Source organism: Panicum hallii, chromosome 7 (genome assembly GCF_002211085.1).
Source record: "Panicum hallii strain FIL2 chromosome 7, PHallii_v3.1, whole genome shotgun sequence".
Classification (NCBI taxonomy): domain Eukaryota; kingdom Viridiplantae; phylum Streptophyta; class Magnoliopsida; order Poales; family Poaceae; genus Panicum; species Panicum hallii.
The window spans coordinates 5,605,202-5,624,289 of record NC_038048.1 but is presented as its reverse complement, the minus strand read 5'-3'; the positions used below and the strand labels follow the sequence as shown (position 1 = coordinate 5,624,289).

Genomic DNA, 19,088 nt, shown 5'->3' with positions numbered 1-19,088 from the left:
ATACCTAGATAGGCAGAGAACCAACAGAGAGCAGCCAATAGGCAACTCAACACCCAATCGCAGGGCGCAATATACAACACCCCAAAATAGGACATAGGGTATTACGCTACTCTAGCAGCCCGAACCTATCTAAATTTGTGTCTTGTGTCCTTGTGTTCACCTTCAAGTTCCAGATCCGGCGATCCCTCACCAAATAATCACCTACCTTAGGGTATCCCTAGGTAGGCTGACGGTAAAAACACCGACAGCTTGCGCCCACCGTGGGGCCGATCATCGCGATCATTGGGCGAATTTGAAGGACCTCTTCATGAACATCAATCCACTCAAGGTGGCGGATTGCTACTTCATACATATGCATCAGCGGATCGATTCATCGAGTTCGAGATCGGATCCTTCAGCGAACGGCTACATCAACCTCGACTACTCGGCTCGACTTCACCTCGCGCTATAACGTCGATGCACCGCGGCCGCCGACCTCGACGACCCGGTTCAACTTCGGCTTGTGCCGCAATGTCCGTACGCAACAGCGACGAGTTCGACTACTTCGACTTTGCGAGGAGGCTCGGGGGCCCGCCAGCGACTACTTCGACTTTGTGAGAAGGCTCGGTGGCCCACCGGCGATCACTTTGACTTCGCGACGATGATCGGCGGCCCGCCGACGACTACTTCGACTACTCGTCTCGACTAGAAACTAGACGAGGGCGAGCCTCACAGCAACGACTACATCAACTACTCGTCTCGACTTGAAACTAGTCAGAATCGACTCCAACTAGTCGAGCTTCATCAACAAACCATCACAGCTCCATCAACGAGCTCCACGGCTTCGTTGACATTCGTCCATGAATCAAGCTAAGTGACTTATACCTTTTCCGACTTGTTCTTCACAAGATCGGCTACCTTTTTGGGTACGTCTCTCGACGGGCATTGAAACTCTCCAGAGCTACACTTCGCCGACTACTTTTGCGCACTGCGCATCCTCTTTTTCGCATGACGATTAGTTTCTTCTCATTGTCTCCTCTTAACGATCGCTAATCTACTCGAGTAGAAAATGCCTTAATCCATGAAACCTCGAGTTTCCAGTCATGACCTAAGCGACCCGTCCTGTATGAGCGAAGGCTAGAGACCTAAGCGACTCGTATATGCTATGGGCGAAGGCAAAACTGGGACTAGGTGAACGTAAAGGGTGGACTACTTGGGAGATTTAAATGGCCTAAAAAAGAGCTTGACACAACAATTTTTACACTGAATAAATTTTGGTATCTTCACATTATTACTGAATACTTGGTATCTTCGCATTATGCTACATAATGTATGCATTGTCTTTTTTCAGACCAAGCTTCGGCAACTACCCTCCAGGCAGCATGGCGTGCCATCACAGTTCCGCTAGTTCCCAGGCTCGGAGGCTAGGCGATGCACACTACTCGACATGGCTCCTTCAGCTCTCCTGGCTCGTAAGCTCGGGGGCTGGACGCTGCAAAACTGGATGACTCATATGAAGACTAAGAGTGCAGAAGAAACCCTAAGTCACCGCGCGGTTAAATAAACCAGCGGGAGGCTCAATTTCACTGTGCAGAAGGTGAAGAGTTTTTCTCGGGATTTCAGAGTAACACCAATGCCACGATTCTTGGATCCTTTTTGCGAACCTAAGGGTTTTGGATTCAAGGCTCGGGGGCTGTAGGATACGTGTCATCGACTATTTATTTTTTGAATGTACTCGAAGGATAAGAAAAGAAGATTCAAGACTAATTTGACCCTCAGCTTGATTCTTTGATTCAACCTAAGGCTCGGGGGCTACTCCATATGGAGTGTGATTTTCCATCGCACCCCGTACAAAAGAAGACTTGAAGCTATTCGGGGCATGAGCACCTCATAGCCTCGATGCAACCAAGGAAGTACTCGAAGAAGACCTTCAAGACGGAGTTTCAGAAGAAGCCGAAGACTACTTCAGAAGTACTCGAAATGCCTGCAGTACTCAGATATGAAGAGCTCGGGGGCTTGTCAGGGATAGATCCCCTGGATACCGCAAGGAAGCTACTCGTGAAGAAAAAGAAGTCTGAATCCTACTAGGATTCCACTGTAATCCTATTAGGACTCATATCTTGTAATCCTACTAGGACTCCTACCTTGTAATCCTACTAGAAACCTCATCCTTTGGGATATATAAAGGTGGGCAGGGATACCTAGATATGCAGAGAACCAACAGAGAGCAGCCAACAGGCAATTCAACACCCAAGCGCAAGGCACAATATACAACACCCCAAAATAGGACGTAGGGTATTACGCTACTCTAGCGGCCCGAACCTGTCTAAATTTGTGTCTTGTGTCGTTGCGTTCACCTTCAAGTTCTAGATTCGGCGATCCCTCACCAAATAATCACCTACCTTAGGGTATCCCTAGGTAGGCTGACGGTAAAAACATCGACAACCTGCATGCGTATCCTTCGTCTGGATATGGTCTTGTGCCGTCTTACTAGCATAGAGTCTGCTGCCGCTGACATGCATAGGGGGAATCGTGCTGTCGGTGTAGAGTCAGCTCCTGCTGATAGGCGAAGGGGCTATACTGACCTGCCGAGATGTAGCCTTTGCGCTCTATAGCAGCGCACACTGTAGCCTTCCTGCTGTAGGTCATAATAACTCTTCGCCTACACTCGCGGTGCTGTGATGTGACCATACATCCTGCAAACCACCTCGGTAACGCGCGCGCCGCCTCGGTAACTGGCAGGCTTACCGTGCTGTCACCCATACCTGCCCAACGTGTCACTGGCAGCCCATGCTCTGTCTTGGGTGCGCGCGGCCCAACCATCCGCATTTAATGCGGTAGTTGGACTGGCTTCTCGTAGAAGGCTGGTATCCACCGGACACGCGGCGGTGCTGGTTTAGCGGCCGCTTCTTCAGGGGCATGTGGCAGCACCGGACCCCCTCCCTGGTGGGGTGGGAGGTCCGGGCCCCCCTAGTTGGCCCAGGCGCTCAGGCCCCCTAGGGTCCGGCTTCCACACGTGGGGGCCCAAGACCATCCCATGGTGGTCTGGGCCCGTGGTAGCTGTTCCTGAGCACTTTGATCCGGTCGGTTGCGGAGCAGCTCCCTGGCCGCCACCAACGGTACATTTGGTGCGGGCTACATTGGGGCCTTGGAGGCCTGCTCTTCAGCATGCTGCGGCGCAACGCGCGCCACAACCCTCGATGGAAGACGGCGAGAGGCATGCGGCGCAGATGATGCCACTTCCTCCCCCACCGGATGGTCATGGTGCTCGACTACCCGTGCCATTGTGATCTCAAGCCTTCGATCAAGCGCAAACCAAACTGACCCCTACCTAGCGCACCAAATGTTAGAGGATTTCTCTAGCCGGGTTGCGGAGTGCACCCGCCTAATCCTAGCTTAGGATGAGTTTGGGGGTAGTGAAGGAATGCTCGATCAAGAGGCGTATGAACAAGAGAAGCACACACGGGTTTAGAGTGGTTCAGGCCGTCTGAGCGTAATACACTACGTCCACTGTGTGATGTACTGTTTGTAAGTTTGGGGGAGGAACTGCTGACCCTGCATGAGTGTGAACCTGTCCTTCTATCGTGCACGCTCTCCCTTTTATATGCTCAAGGGGAACGCGTACACTGAGCGGGGCCCCGACAGGTGGACCCGGCGATATATTAAATAACGTACATATTGGAGCCTTAAATGCCTCAGATCCGAAGATCTTCCTCGTTGGCCTCCGTGCGTATCCTCCGTCTGGATATGGTCTTGCGCCATCTTGCTAGCATAGGGTCTGCTACCGCTGACATACGTAAGGGGAATTGTGTTGTCGGTGTAGAGTTAGCTCCTGCTGATAGGCGAAGGGGCTATACTGACCTGCCGAGATGTAGCCTTTGCGCACTGTAGTAGCGCACACTGTAGCCTTCCTGCAGCAGGTCATAATAACTCTTCGCCCACGCGTGTGGCGCTGTGATATGACCATACGTCCTAATGTCCTGTCGAACTGCCTCGGTAACTCGCGCACCGCCTCGGTAACTGGCGGGCTTACCGTGCTGTCACCCATACCTGCCCAACGTGTCAGTGGGCAGCCCATGCTTTGTCTTGGGTGCGCGCATCCCAACCACCCGCATTTAATACGGTAGTTGGGCTGGCTTCTCGTAGAAGGCCGGTATCCACCGGACACGCGGCGATGCTGGTTTAGCGACCGCTTCCTCAAGGGCACGTGGCGGCACCGGACCCCCTCCCTGGTGGGGTGGGAGGTCCGGGCCCCCCTGGCTGGCCCAGGCGCTCAGGTCCCCTAGGGGTCCGGCTTTCACACGCGGGGGCCCAAGACCATCCCGTGGTGGTCCGGGCCCATGGTAGCTATTTCTGAGCACTTCGTCCTTGCGGGCACGTAGAGACACTGGACCTACTAGTGCGTGGGAGGAGGTCCGGAGACTGTGCCCCCAGCTGTCAGGCCCGAGCCTTACGCCCTGTCGCCCAGATGCTTAGTGCAAGGTTACGGATAACCTCGCACCCCTCAGGTTGGATACTCTAGTAGGAGGTACCCCTGTCTGTATGTACCGATAGTGAGGGTCACGAGAAAATGGAGAGACAATAGTTCCCACCACATAGAGGCAGATGAGGCGGGTCTGATCATCCGTAGACGCACGGCATGGCGGAGTTGCAGCTGGCAACGTCTGCCTCCTCTTGCTCAACCAGTCAAACTCCTACAAGTCAAGCTCGGCACTCTCCATCCCTGGAATCCCTGCGGCCAGCTGGCTTCCCGCTTCATCACCACACCTCGTCTCCTGACACGACGGCACACGATGTGATAAGTACCCCACAGACCTTTTCAAAAAATTACATTTAAATTTTTATTGTCATGTTACTTAGAGACTTTTAAAATGTTAGGTTGCCATTTTTAAAAATTACCAACTCAGTATACGACAAGCGTACAGTTAAAAAAAACTTTTTAATGTTACATTTTTATTATTTTTATTTTTTAAAATTGAAAAATAAAGTTGGACGAGCCTATGCCAAGCCTAGCTTGGCTGCGCATTCTGGATCAAGTCGCCGACCTACTAACCTGACTTGTCAGTATCATGTGTCAAGTCAGGTTGAGCAATTCGATTTACTTTAGCTAGCTAAAATCATGTTTACTAAGAACTTGGATATAGACAATGGATGTGGATATGCAAATGAGGACGTGTAAATGGAGAGTTTAGAGCCAATGTTTATATCTAATTGGAGTTGGGGACCTAGCAAATCATCACTATTAGTAGCTCGTAATTGGACACTAACATCTGAGCCTCTATACGAACACAACGTAAAAGCAGCGGAAGTTGCTTGCAAAAGCGGTGTTTTCTTGGAAAAGCGATTGAAACACGAAAAATGGGTATAGGTATAGACAGTTTGTTGGAGATGGTCTAACAGCGCGAGCATGCATCTGCTATGGAGATTTATAGCCTAGCAGGCAGGTTTACTATGTAGAGATTTATTCGGAAAAAATGGTGGAAAATTGTCGCTAGCTATAATAATTTATTTTTCGAAGAGTTTAGAGTCAATGTTTACATCTGACTGGAGTTAAGAACCTAGCAAATCATCCTTGTTACTGGCTCGTAATTGGACACTAACATCTGAACCTCCTTATGAACACAACATAAAAGCATCGGATATTGTTTACAAAAGCCATTGAGACACATGACGGTTCCTGCGATCATACGGAGCAGGCCGTCGGTATATGCTTGGAATCTTGCCATCTTGTTGCCATCTTGGAAGCCATTGTGGAAACTCGTGTAGGCTGTAGCCTTTGCAGGGTCTGCGTGCCAGACACGGGAGAGGACGAAAAGGCTGGAAACCTGGGAGAGTAGTCCGTATTCCGCGGCACGACATGGCACTGGCACCTAGGTGCTGGATGCATGGGCTGCTCTGCTCGGTCGCCCAGGCCTGCTGCATATGTGACACTACAGGACGGGCTCTCCTTCTCTCCCTCTTAACTCACTGTGCTCTCGCTCCCTCTCTAAGCTCACCACCCCTCCCAGGTACGCCTATTACTACAGACCTCATCAGCTGGAGCAGCTGTTAGTTCAAAGCTTCAGGGATGGGTAACATCGCTGTCCGGCACCAGTCCTCTGCTCTTCCTCTCATGCGTGGGGACGTGGGGGCTTTCGTGTACAGAGCAATAAAAAGTAGTAGCGTATGCTTTTGTCCATTCGCCTGGTATGCAATCGGCACCGTTTTTCATGCTCGTTGTGTTCAGCAGATCTCAGGTTATATCCAACAGTCGTTCTATATATCTTTTCTTTAAAAGAAATATTTATTTTGCTATTTTTTTAAAAAGTTCTATTTTACTTTAGATTTTTTACAAACATATTTAGCACACTCTTAAATATTAATGTGTATGTCGGAGGATTTCTCCAGTTGGGTGGCGGAGTGCACCAGCCTAATCCTAGCTTAGGATGAGTTTGGGGGTAGTCAAGAAATGCTCGATCTAGAGGCGTATGAACACGAGAAGCACATACGGGTTTAGAATGATTTAGGCCGTCTGAGCGTAATAACTTACATTCACTGTGTGATGTATTGTTTGTAAGTTTGGGGGAGGAACTGCTGACCCTGCGTGAGTGTGAACCTGTCCTCCTAATGTACGCGCTCTCCTTTTTATATGCTCAAGGGGAGCGCGTGCACTGAGCGGGGCCCGGACAGGTGGACCTCGGCAAGTGGACCTCGGCGATATATTAAATAACGTACACATTGGAGCGTTAAATGCCTCAAATTCGGAGATCTTCCTCGTCGGCCTCCGTGCGTATCCTCCGTCAGGATATGATCTTGTGCCGTCTTGCTAGCATAGGGTCTGCTGCCGCTGACATGCGTAGGGGGAATCGTGCTGTCGGTATAGAGTCAGCTCCCGCTGATAGGCGAAGGGGCTATACTAACCTGCCGAGATGTAGCCTTTGCGCACTGTAGCAGCGCACATTGTAGCCTTCCTGCAGCAGGTCATAATAACTCTTCGCCTACGCGCGCGACGCTGTGATGTGACCATAAATCCTAATGTCCTGCGAACCACCTCGGTAACTCACGCGCCGCCTCAGTAACTGGCGGTCTTTTCGTGCTGTCACCCGTACCTGCCCAACATGTCAGTGGGCAGCCCATGCTCTGTCTTGGGTGTGCGCATCCCAACCACCTGCATTTGATGCGGTAGTTGGGCTGGCTTCTCGCAGAAGACTAGTATCCACCGAATACGCGGCGCTACTAGTTTAACGGCCGCTTCCTCAGGGGCACGTGGCGGCACTGGACCCCCTCCCTGGTGGGGTGGGAGGTACGGCCCCCCTGGCTGGCCCAGGCGCTCAGGCCCCTGGGGGTCCGGCTTCCACACGTGAGGGCCCAAGACCATCCCGCGGTAGTCCAGACCCGTGGTAGCTGTTTCTGAGCACTTCGTCCTTGCGGATATGTGGAGGCACCGGACTTGCTAGTACGTGGGAGGAGGTCCGGAGACTGTGCCCCCAGTTGTCAGGTCCGGGCCTTACGCCCTGTCGCCCAGAAGCTTAGTACGTGGTTACGGATAACCTCGCAACCCTCGGGCTGGATACTATAGTAGGAGGTATCTCTATCTGTACGTACCGACAGTGTATATTTTACTTTTAATTAATTTAACACCCCTGGTATCACTTTTATTGAGCATACAATTTATCCATGGTTAAAAATGTTGCTTTTAAAAGTTTCTTAAGTTATTTGTGGCTTAGCATGATTTGATAAAAAATTTCAATCCTTTAAATGCAATTATAAATGTATATGTGCTTTTATTCAATAAATAATGCTAAAAAGTATTCTATTGTGAAAAATATTTAAATTATACCGAAATGTTCCTAACAATACTTTAAAAATGTTGTGAACTCAAATATGTCGTTTGATTGTGTCGGCGTTTCGTATCACCAACTTTGAGGGCTTGTATCTCCCAAACCAGCTCAAATCAGACCAAGTGCCAATAATCAAGGTTGTTCTTCTATGTGTCCTCTACAACTTCTTAAAAGACCGTTTTGTGAGTACAGTTCAAATTTTTGGAGTTGTGGTCACTTGAATAGTAGCAGCTCGGGCGGAACTTAAACTGCTCGATTCAGTTAAGTCTGAAATTCGACCAACTTTCAGGGCTCATAACTCCCAAACCATTTCGGATCTGACAAATGCAGATTATGAAAAATGTTCCTTGATAAATTTCCTACCACTTTGGCGAAGACCAATTTTTTAGTGCAGTTCAAAGTTTTGGAGTTTCGGTCGCTTAAACGCGCCTGCCGCTCGCCAACTCACCACGACGCCACCCACAGCCCACGCCCGTCCCATCGGTCGCGTTGTCGAGCTCCTCAATGCCAACCAAATTCACCGTTGCTGCTTTCACCGCTCACAAATTCACCCTGCCTCAAGTTCATCCACCTTCCCAGCTCCCACCTCGATCCCTCCGAACACCTCGCCACTCCCCTGAGCGCTGGGAATTCCAAATCTCGCCGCCGCCATTGCCGCCGGTCTGCCTCAAGTTCATCCACATTCCCAGCTCCCACCTCGACCCCTCCGCACACCTCGCCACTCCCCACGGCGCTGGGAATTCCAAATCTCGCCGCCGCCATTGCCGCCGGTCTGCCTCAAGTTCATCCACCTTCCCAGCTCCGACCTCGACCCCTCCGCACACCTCGCCACTCCCCACAGCGCTGGGAATTCCAAATCTCGCCGCCGCCATTGCCGCCGTCTGCCTCAAGTTCATCCACCTTCCCAGCTCCCACCTCGACCCCTCCGCACACCTCGCCACTCCCCACAGCGCTGGGAATTCCAAATCTCGCCGCCGCCATTGCCGCCCAGTCTTTAAGCTCAGCAGAGGGAGAGAGAAACAGGGAGATTCTCTTCGCATCTCTCGGTCTGGCACGGCTCGTGGGAGAGAGAAAACGGGTCAAGCTTGAGACGGAGACGCTGCCCAGAGCGGGAGGAGGACGGCCGGAGCAGCGAGTAACGGAGGAGGACCATATATAACTCCTCTTTTACTTCTCATTCACTCCTTGCTCTCACTCTTGCTTTCACTCCTCTCGCTCACTCTTTTGGTCCAGGCCGAACAGCATTCTCTAGCTAGAGAACACCAAGCGCAGGTGAGTTAAATGTTCTTCTTAGCTTCCACTCTTCTTGTTCTTGCGCAAAATCTAAGTTCTTCTCATTGGTTGAGGCGTCAGCACTCTGTTGTATAGAACAACAGAATCATCATTTGCTCTGCAAACTCCATTTTTGTTGCATTCAGCTCTCTGTTGTATATAGCAAAATCCATTTGCTCTGCATCATGATGTATAGAACAAGTGTATTTAAAATAGAATCGTTGCATTTTTGTTCACGAGTTAGATTACAGCTTAAGATTCCCTCAAGACAGTGATGTGTTTAAGTTTACAGTGTTTTGGCATTTAAAATAGAATCGCTGCATCTTGATGACATACGTTCTACCTTTTCAGCATTACACTCCATGCCGCAAAGAGCCGTAGCCAGTCGTGTGCAAAGCGTAAAACAAAGGTAGATGGCGCATGTTGAATAGGAAGCCTCCTCCTCTAAAGGAAAACGTCATTTTTGTAAGGCTGTGTTCATGTCCGATCCGAACTGACTTCAGCGTCTTCGCCTGCTTGATTGAAACGCCCCTCTCCAAACCCCTCTCGTTGGATCACCCGATCCCGCCACCGGAGGCGATGGCGGCGGCGCCGGCGGTAAGGTTTCCGGTCTTCGGCATCGTGCGGCTGCTGGGCTTGGCCGCCGCGGCGGGCATCCTCTTCTGGGCCGTCCACTACCGCGGCGGCATGGCCCTGTCCACCAACGAGGAGAGCAAGCTCCCGATTTTCAATGTAAGGATCCTTCGGCCCCTTTCAATTACACTGCCGCTTTCTCGTTTGCTACCGTGATTAAGTGTTAATCTTGGTGTATCTGTTCTGGGAGCCTTTGGTTGACTATTCCAAAACCGGATCAAGCGGTTTCCATGTGGTCGAGTTCTTGGCTAGGTGATTCTTTTGTCTGGTCACGGCGAATATGCAATGTGAGGTGGGTGATGATAGAAAACCTTGAAGGTTTAGATGATATCGTTGTCGGCGGTTTGGTTATCGGTGTAGGGTTTTTGGCATAGGAGGATTTTATAACTGGATCACTGAAGGGGTGGTGAGGTCTTGGTAATATTTGTGAATTCATAGAAGAAAGTTCCCTATTTACACGATTTTTCTGCAGTCTAATCGTGTCTTTGGTACTAATTTAGTGTGCATACATGCCTTTGCCAAAAATAAATGTGTACAAATGGATATCATCTCTTTTTAGTTTCTTTTTTCACTTTCTGCCCATGTTAGTACATTGTTGTGTGTTCTGCTGGTTAGAATGTGTAAATTGGAAAATATAAAACTACATACTTCTAATTCTTTAGTGATATGCTAAGGAGGTATTTCAGGATAATAAAATCTCTTCCTGTCTTCCAGGTTCACCCTGTGCTGATGCTGATTGGTTTGGTAGCCTTGAATGGTGAAGGTCAGTACACACCCACTCTTGAGCTGTGGGCAATGTCATGGCATATTAATATTTCCGTGTATTGTTTTATGATAATGTCATTCACTAGGAAAATGGAGGAGAATCATAAATATGATAGAAAAAAAATGGGTATCAAGGGCTGCTTTCCCTTGAGTGAACCCGTTCTTAAAAGTTAAAAATAGGAAAATAAAAATAAGTAGGAACCACACATGAATCAGCAAAAATATAAATATTCCAGAGGGAATTCCACAAATTGTTGGTGTGTCTGTAGGTGAAACAGCGATAGCTATTAAGTAACTAAAAAATACATTAAAAATGAAATGAAAAATTCTCGCATAGCGCACTCCCTAAGACATAAGAGGACGATACACGCCCCTGACAACAGGGAGGCTAGCCTCAGCGGTTCCTTTAGATATATCTCTGCATAGAAAAAGAATCCCAATAATAATTGGATATTAAGTAGAATATGAAAACAAGATAAACGCTGAAAAAACGAATGGCTAAGGTTCTTTTTCAAGAAAAAATGAAATGAAAAATAAATATCAGCTAATGGATTTCCCAAAATTGATCCAAGAGGCTGGCATTATCACATCTTGCGTAAGCCATTTCCAGTTTTCTTGATACATGTGAAAATCGTGATGCCTATTGGACCAACTTGCTAATGTGGGAAGTAGGATGTCTCCGCAACTTGATTCTAAGTATGTTTGTTTCGCCCAACTCAACAAATAATTAGCTAGTATTATTAAGTAAACTTATAGAAAAGCAAAACACAAAATATCTACACAAAATATCTACAGTTTACCCCACTACCTAGTAAGTGACAAATCAAATCAAGGTTCCATATAATCTCCACCAAATCCAAATATTAGGATTGGCCATTTTATGGTTTGCTTAGTAGCCCCCTATTTTCCCTTACCAAAACTGCGGCTGCCCATGCCTAGCATTCTGGTACTATATTCAAGAACCTTGTTGATTATAATTCAGTTCAGTTATTTGAATTTATGTTGTAGATGTAAAATGAGTCTCTTTGGTACTACTAGTTTTTACATTTATGGATACAATTTTTAATTGATTGGTTACTTTTTATGAATGCAGCTCTTTTAGGCCTCGGCAGCGAAGGATTGGAATCAGGCTAGGAAGGGTTCCAGGCCAGGAATCAGTGGATCCGGGCCTTTCACTCATTCCCGGCGTGGAATTAATCCAGCAGGAATGATTCTAGGCAAGTAATTATCATGCGTTCGGCAGCAAAGGATTGGATCCCGTCATTTTAGTCCAAAATATCTTCAGCCATACACAAATTTCAATCTGTAAAATCTGCATGATTCCCATAACGAATAGCAATAGAAAAACAAACAAAACAACTGAAGTCAGCTGTAAAAAGGGGACCAATCATGGCTCCAACAAATGTTCGGTCCTGACACCAAATGAGCATCAAATTGTTTCCACTCATCCATTAAAAGTTTCTAATTACATCCAAACTACACTGATAGAAATAAAATTTGAACCACATGTTACATGTACGCATCATCCTCTCATTTGTACGTTAAAATAAACCACAAGACATTTCTTCTACGAAGCCAAAGACGAGAAGGCGCAGTATACAAACTCAAGCATTGCACACTTCCTGAAATAATAACAGAACATAAATCTGAAATCATCTAGAACTTACAGTGACATGTCAACTCCAAAGAAAAATTCAAATATACAGAAAATGGGGGATATTTCAAATGGTCCAGTCAAACACATAATCGAACTGGTATCCTGCATTAGTAAGAACATTACAAGGGAAACTATTGTTTCAAAAATCATACCTTCCCGAATGAAGAGATCGCAGAATAGTCTTTTCAGGTAAGAATAATCAGGTTTTCAGGTAAGAATAATCAGGCTTGTGTAAACCGCAACGAACGACAGTAGTGAAAGTAGGAGATAAACTCTGATGGGTACGATTTGCAGAGTACCTAATCCATAAAAAACAATATAAAAATGTATGTTTATTGTAGTTCACATAAATAAAGAATCAATAAAGTTTAATCCATGATCTACCTCCACCGGAGTAAGCATTTTTTTCCTCACTGATTTTGTCATATTTCTGCTTCTTGGTTCCTTCTTTCAGCCCCTGCCATGGTAGTCTGTTCAAAGGCCAAAAGATCAATGATATTATTTACAGAAACTTATGAGGTGGAACCATTACAATAGCCGGATGAAAAGTTGGATGGCACAAACTAACCTGCCCCTAAGGAAGTACATAAGGACATAACCGAAAGATTCTAACTCATCTCTCCTGCTTTGCTCTGCATACAAGCAAAATCTAAGGTATACATTTTTCTGCACATAACACTAAACACACCAACCTTGGTGCCTAGTCTGCACACAACTTCATAATCTTTTACAGGCAAACAATGTTGCAAACCTATGGCTTCTAGAAATGTATCATCATTTAAACTAGGTCCCACAAAGAACTGAACTAAATTAGGTCCACACAGTTCAAGAGATCCTAGGTCAACCAAATCAACAAATCTGCAATATATACACTTCTAGGCAGAATTGTAACAGAATAGTAATCAACCACATTTCACATTTGCTTGTGCCAGCAATCAATTCTGACTTACAAGAACAATGGTGGCTAGTCAATGTAGTGTTTCAGGGTTTGGGCTGCAATATCATACATACCTGCTAAGCCATCTCACTTCTGAGCCAAATCAAGGCCGATTCTTGATCTACTTCACAAGCACATATGAAAGCCTCTCTATTTTCTTTGCTCTTGATGAAGATTGCATATGCTTTTGCCTTTTCTTCTTTCGTCACTTTCATTGTGTTCAGAACTGAGATGCACCTTCTGATCGAGAAATCAGAAGCTTGAGCTGCATCCTTTTCTCTTGCCTCCCTTTCTCTTGTCTCCCTTTCTCTTTCCTCCATTTCTTTTGCACGATCTGCAGCTTCAGCTTCTGCTTGCTTGGTCCTCATTTTTAGGTATGCCCCCATCATGCCTACTATGTTTTCATTCTTCCTAGGTCTCTTTAATTCCTTTTCTTGTTTGTTTCTTGATGCAGCAGGTCTTTGTTGTCCACTTCTTTCAATAGCTGGAGCATCATCTTTTTTATCTCGTGATAGAGTATCAGCCATTTCTTGAAGCCCCTCTTCATTCCTTTCAGTGCCATCACCACCTTCATCATTTACCTCATAAACCACATTGTCATCAAAGCCTTGTGGCTCATCTTCAGGATGCTGAAGTTGCTCAGGGGGTTCTTCCTCTTGCGGTGTCTCAAGAGAAGTGACATTGTAAATCCCTTCAGCCAAGTGCCCTACACAATAACAACGAAATATAAGATCATCGCAACAAGCAGGTCACAAGGCATCTATTATGGCAGCAAAACTTACCATCATAAAGCTCTCCCAAAGCATCAAAGAGTGGAAAGGTTGCCTTGTTGTTGTTAAACTTCTTAATTTTAGGGAATATCTGTACAATTAAAGAAAATATTGATCAAATATGATGTTATCACTATGAGGTTATCCACATTGATAAAAGAATTCAACTTCAAGAAATCAACTCACCACCATGAGATTTGTCCACATAGCTGGTGGTCCTTCAACCATATTCCTTTTCTCGTTCCAGCTCGACCCGCTCTGTTGCTTTGCCACTTTGAGCATCTTGTAGTCTCTCTTCAACTGACCTTCTTTCTCCTGAATCTGAGCCTTTATGTAGAAAACATACTTGTTCCTCAAATGGAAATCCTTGACCATCTTATTCCACCCTCAGAGTTCCATCCATTGTCACCTCTATAGCCACTATCTTTATACTCATGGAGAATGTCAACAAGGGACCTCTCTAGGGCTGGATTCCAATCCGCTCTTTGTTTCACTACATAAAACAATAGTCAGGCATCAATAATAAAAATTTCATAGCATCAATAATAGAAAACTTACAAGAAAGCATGAAGAAACATTAAACACCATACCTCTTGGAGAACCTCCATTCTTTTTTGCCCCACTGCATTTAGGAGAAGGCTTCTTTTTACTGGCACTTGTTGTAGGCATGTACCTATGCAGCTTTGGTGATCTGCTCATATTGAACCTTGGGGAGCCTTTTCCAACCATAGCTTTGTAAAGAAAAAGCTTATTCAACAACTTATTAAAAAGACTAATTTACATGATACAAGACTATTAACTTATTACAACTTATTCAAAGACTAATTTAAATGTTGCTGGTACTGAGCCCACATTTCTTGGGCGATGGTATCTCTTAAAGCATTGCCTTGTGCAGTTCCTGGGTCACTGATTTGATCACCATTTGGTAGAGCAACAAAGTTTGATGGGTCGATATTATCCGACTGATGATCTAACCATTCCTCATCTCCATGAAGTAATCGATTAGATTGTGGAAGATGGCAGCAGCTATAGGTATCTTTACTTGATTTTCCAACATGTGGAATGTGGCAACTTTGAAAATGGGGAAGCGCTTCTTAAGCACCCCCAAAGCCCTCTCTACATGGTTCCTAAGTAGTGCGTGGCGGTGGTTGAAAAGCTCCTTTGGGTTCCGTGGTCTTCGATGTCCAGCCCCAAATTCTTTCAAATGGTACCGAACTCCTCGGTATGGAGCAAGGAAAGATGTAGTATTTGCATACCCTCCATCAACCAGATAGAATTTTTCTGGAGGTACCTGGAAGCCCTTGCTCATAGCTAACCTTAGCACCGTGGAATCTGTAGCCGATCCCTCCCATCCACTAGAAACAAAAGTGATGTTGAGATCAAAATCACATGCCACCATCACGTTTATGGTTAGTGTTCCCTTCTGATTTCTAAAAGGAGAATGTTTCTCAGGAGATATGGAAATAGGAATGTGAGTTCCATCAATGGCACCGAGACAATTCTTGAAGAAAGGATAGAATCTAGGATTGTCATGGATTTTTGGCTGCACTTGATAAGGATCAGGAGGCTGAAGGAAACGGCGAGCAAGTGTGGGAATGACCACCTTAAAGAAGTGGTTGATGTGATGGTGGAAGGAGTCGTTGTTGTGCCCAAAGAATACTTGGAGATCCTCATATGAGGCGCTGTGACTTAGCATGTATAAGAAAAAACCCAACTTCTCCTTCACCGTGATCCTTGTATCAACGACAAGCCTTCTCCTTCTAAGATAAGTCGCCACCTCTCTGAAGATGTGGGGTTCCATCCTAAATGTAACTTGGCAGTTCTTGACATGTCCCTCGAGGAGTCGACGAACCTTAATCTCGCCTGTCTCTTCTGATGTATGACGTTTTTTTTTTCTCCCCCACCTCTAGTAGAACCCATGAGATATAAGGCAGGGAAAAGAAACAGCATCATGTCATCATCTTCATCCTCCCTCCTCTTTCTAACGCGATCTCGCAATGAGATAGTCATTGTAGAACTAAAGCATGTAAATTTATTATGTCACATACTCATTGTAGAACTAAACCATGTAAAAGATGGAGTACATTTTGGAGTTTGTACCGGATCCCAAGAAGGGGGAGCTTCACCTTCTCCAACACGGACCGGTGCCGGAGGGATCTACAAGTAACAATAAAAAGTATCAAGAAAGAGACTTCAGCAGGTAGGTGATAACTCAAGTGACAGCACATAAGAAAGAAATAGTATCACTTATAGAACAGACAACTCGAACTGGTATTTCCCAAGTGAAAACAGCGACAAGGAGCAGTACCCTATAAGTCCCCAGCTTACGGCAAAGCTCTATAAAACTTTCACTTAGTTTTTGTGTGATTACAAAGATCTAATTGGTCATGCTATAGACATAGTCAATATAATCTTTTTGTACAACAGGTTTTTAGCTAAAAAAGAGTTTTTCAACCCCTATGTTCGGCCCTCCCACTCCACCCACTTACACTTGCGGGAGTGGCAGTGGATAATAGAAATTTTTGCAAAGGAAACATACGTATTGCAGTCACTTCTGATTTGTTTTATATCCTCTGAGGAATCCCTGCTTGCACGGAACCGGGGGGTCTCTTGCGGGATGTGGTAGTCCTGATCCTGGGATGATTACGGCGGCAAGCATACTTAACCTACTCGTAACACTATGGACGCTGCAAACCAGATTTCCCCAAGCACGAGAAAGTCAGCGTATTTCTCAGACTGTCAGTCTGAACTCTGAACGGAGCAGATAACAGCAGCCAGCAGCGTCAATGGATCGGATGATGCCAAACGATCCATTGGCGATGGCCCGTGAGCCAGTCAAGTGGACAGCAGTGGACGGCGGTGGTAACTGCTATTCTTGGGGTGAAGCTGAACAGCATCGTGCCAATTTGCCTACACAGGGCTGTGCACGAGCGTGCACACGGGCACCGGCAAACGGAGCAGCGCAGGGGTTAGTTTTAGTGGCCTGATTTTTCAAGAACCTAGAGGAGATCCTCTCGTATCTTTAACAAGCAAGGAAGCAATCTCCCCCAGGTGATTCCAAATCACCTCCCTCTCCTCCTCTCTCTTCACCCCTTCCTCTCCCGGTCTCCCCCGCCTCTGCTCCGCCCCGCAGCCCGCTCACCCCCTTCCCCATTCACACTGCCCCACAGCAACTCCCCCCATTGCCATTGGCGCCCCCAATCCTAAGCTGCAAACCTCAGGAGCCGTCACCCTAGGGTCTGAATCCATGCCCCCACTACCCTCACTCCGCTGCCACTGTCCTGCATTGCTATAAAATCCGCTGCATCTTGGCTCTGGCCCATCTAATCCGCCAAGAAGCCATGGCTGGAGCCCCCAAATCCACCGGCATTACCCTCTTCCCCTCCTACTGCTCGCCGCCGCCACTACCTCGGCACTCCCCCTGCTCAACTCCTCGGTCCCCGACCCCGCCGCCGTCGTTGCCGACTTCCACAGGTACGGAGTCTTTCGAGTCCTTGGTGCCGCTGTACGTGGTGACGGACTCCTCCGACCGCGACCCCATGAACCCCATCCCGGGCACGCTCCGCCACGCCGCCACGCCGCCATCCAGGAGGTGCCCCTCTGGATCGTGTTCGCCGCCGACATGACCATCCGCCTGAACGAGGAGCTCCTGGTGAACAGCTACAAGACCATCGACGGTCGCGGCGCGCGTGCACATCGGCGCCGGCTTGCTCTCCTGCTCTCCTGCTCTGCTTCGCTTGGCTTGCCTTTGCTTGAATCGAATCGAATCGCGATGGGGAGAGAAGAGGGCAAGAAAGACGAGGATGATGCGTTACCGGCGAGAAGGCGACGGAGAGGGTGGACGATGGATGGGAGCGGTCGCCGTCGCCTCCCCTTGCGCCGCGCTGCGCCGACGCCCCGCCCCCAACCGTCGCGCGCGAGAGCTCCAGGATGGGATCCGGAGGGTGAGAGAGGAGGCTTTGATCCGGGCTATGGGAGGGGAGGAATGGCCGTTCCAGGCCTCTTTTCCTTCCGGGCCGGTCCAAACCGAACAACAGTTTCAAGCTAGGACCGTTTTCAATCCAGGCCGGACGGATCCAGCCGGAATGGGCCATTCCGGGAAAACCGAACGGGCCCTTATATACACTTCACTCATGGTTGGGTCTCACTTTCATCATCTTCTTTAGCTTGCAGGTAGACTAAGGGATATGAACTCTTATGTCCAATTATTCACTTGTATTTCATATTTCAATGAACAGAAAACAAAAGGTCGGTTCACATCAAATTGCGCTCCGCCTTTAGTCCTTTTCTTTGAATATCTGCAGTGGGCTACTGGATTTTGGACCTTTTGGTACCCTGGTGGATCAAGAAGTGGCCGTGCATCTCCCCTTCCCTGGCATGTCTTCTTCGGTATATTCATCTATGTTCTTGCTATCGTCACAAGTGTGAGTGGACTCCTACAGAAGTCAATCTTTATGCAGAGCGCCAAAATGATTGGGCGCTTCTCCACAGAAGCCATGTTTATGAACTCGCTGGGAATGCTGCTGCTGGTACTGGGCGCCCTTGTTATTCTTGCAATTGTTAGTCCTGGACCTGGTAAGATTGACACATACCGAGGCTCTTCAGAGTAAGAGGAAGTGGTTACAGTGCAGTTTCTTGAGCTGCAATTTTTGCCAGTCACTGAGCATTGTATGTACGTGTCGTTGTACCCAGAATTGTGATTTCGGTCCTCTGACATGGATAGTCAGTGCTGAGGATAACTTTGTTCCTGTAACGAGGTTCACTTCATTCCAGTAGCATATTTGTGGATCAAGCTGACGGAAATTACAGCCCAGACTTTTCTGTAGACCAAGACTCCAATACACTTCGGTTTTATACATTGGAATATGGGATGTAATAAGTAGAGCCTTTATTTTGGATGATCAGAGATTACATTTACCTCAGTTTTAATTGGAAGATCATGATTGCACCCTTGATAGTTGAGTTGTTGACGCAGACTATGCTCGAATATTTACTGTTTGTTCCATCCGTAGCAAATATTTGGTTAAAAATGATATATATATATATATATATATATATATATATATATATATATATATATATATATATATATATATATATATAAATAGCGCATATGTAGGCACAGAGAGTTGCTCGAAACTCTGTAGCTTCTAGGTATTTGGATTCTGATTCTGCATGTCGGCCCTAACAGAATACATACAAATACAATTTGCTATGCTGCTGTAGAATCAAAGCACGCCAGCAAACCCCAAACG

General features: G+C 46.9%; 2 protein-coding genes and 1 pseudogene across 3 annotated transcripts; 1 reads left to right on the top strand and 2 right to left on the bottom strand.

Moving 5' to 3' along the window:
• Window positions 1–8,780, bottom strand: part of LOC112899537 — a 100,569-nt pseudogene extending 91,789 nt beyond the window's left edge.
• Window positions 8,274–18,785, top strand: LOC112898734 (probable ascorbate-specific transmembrane electron transporter 2). The gene is made up of 5 exons (XM_025967012.1): window positions 8,274–9,071; window positions 9,423–9,803; window positions 10,419–10,467; window positions 11,563–11,686; window positions 18,138–18,785. The coding sequence occupies exons 2-4, from the start codon at window positions 9,492–9,494 to the stop codon at window positions 11,601–11,603; spliced, it is 402 nt and encodes a 133-aa protein (XP_025822797.1). The 5' UTR covers window positions 8,274–9,071; window positions 9,423–9,491; the 3' UTR covers window positions 11,604–11,686; window positions 18,138–18,785.
• On the bottom strand, window positions 11,567–17,997 carry LOC112898733. 2 transcript variants are annotated; one of them, XM_025967009.1, is made up of 3 exons: window positions 14,020–17,997; window positions 13,846–13,924; window positions 11,567–13,769 (listed from the first exon to the last, which is right to left on the bottom strand). In XM_025967009.1, exons 1-3 carry the CDS (start codon window positions 14,206–14,208, stop codon window positions 13,141–13,143), a joined length of 897 nt encoding a protein of 298 aa, XP_025822794.1. In that variant the 5' UTR covers window positions 14,209–17,997; the 3' UTR covers window positions 11,567–13,140. The 2 variants fall into 2 exon arrangements, with proteins under 2 accessions (XP_025822794.1, XP_025822795.1); XM_025967010.1 differs by having other exon boundaries at window positions 14,023–17,997.
• Window positions 18,786–19,088: the final 303 nt, after the last annotated feature.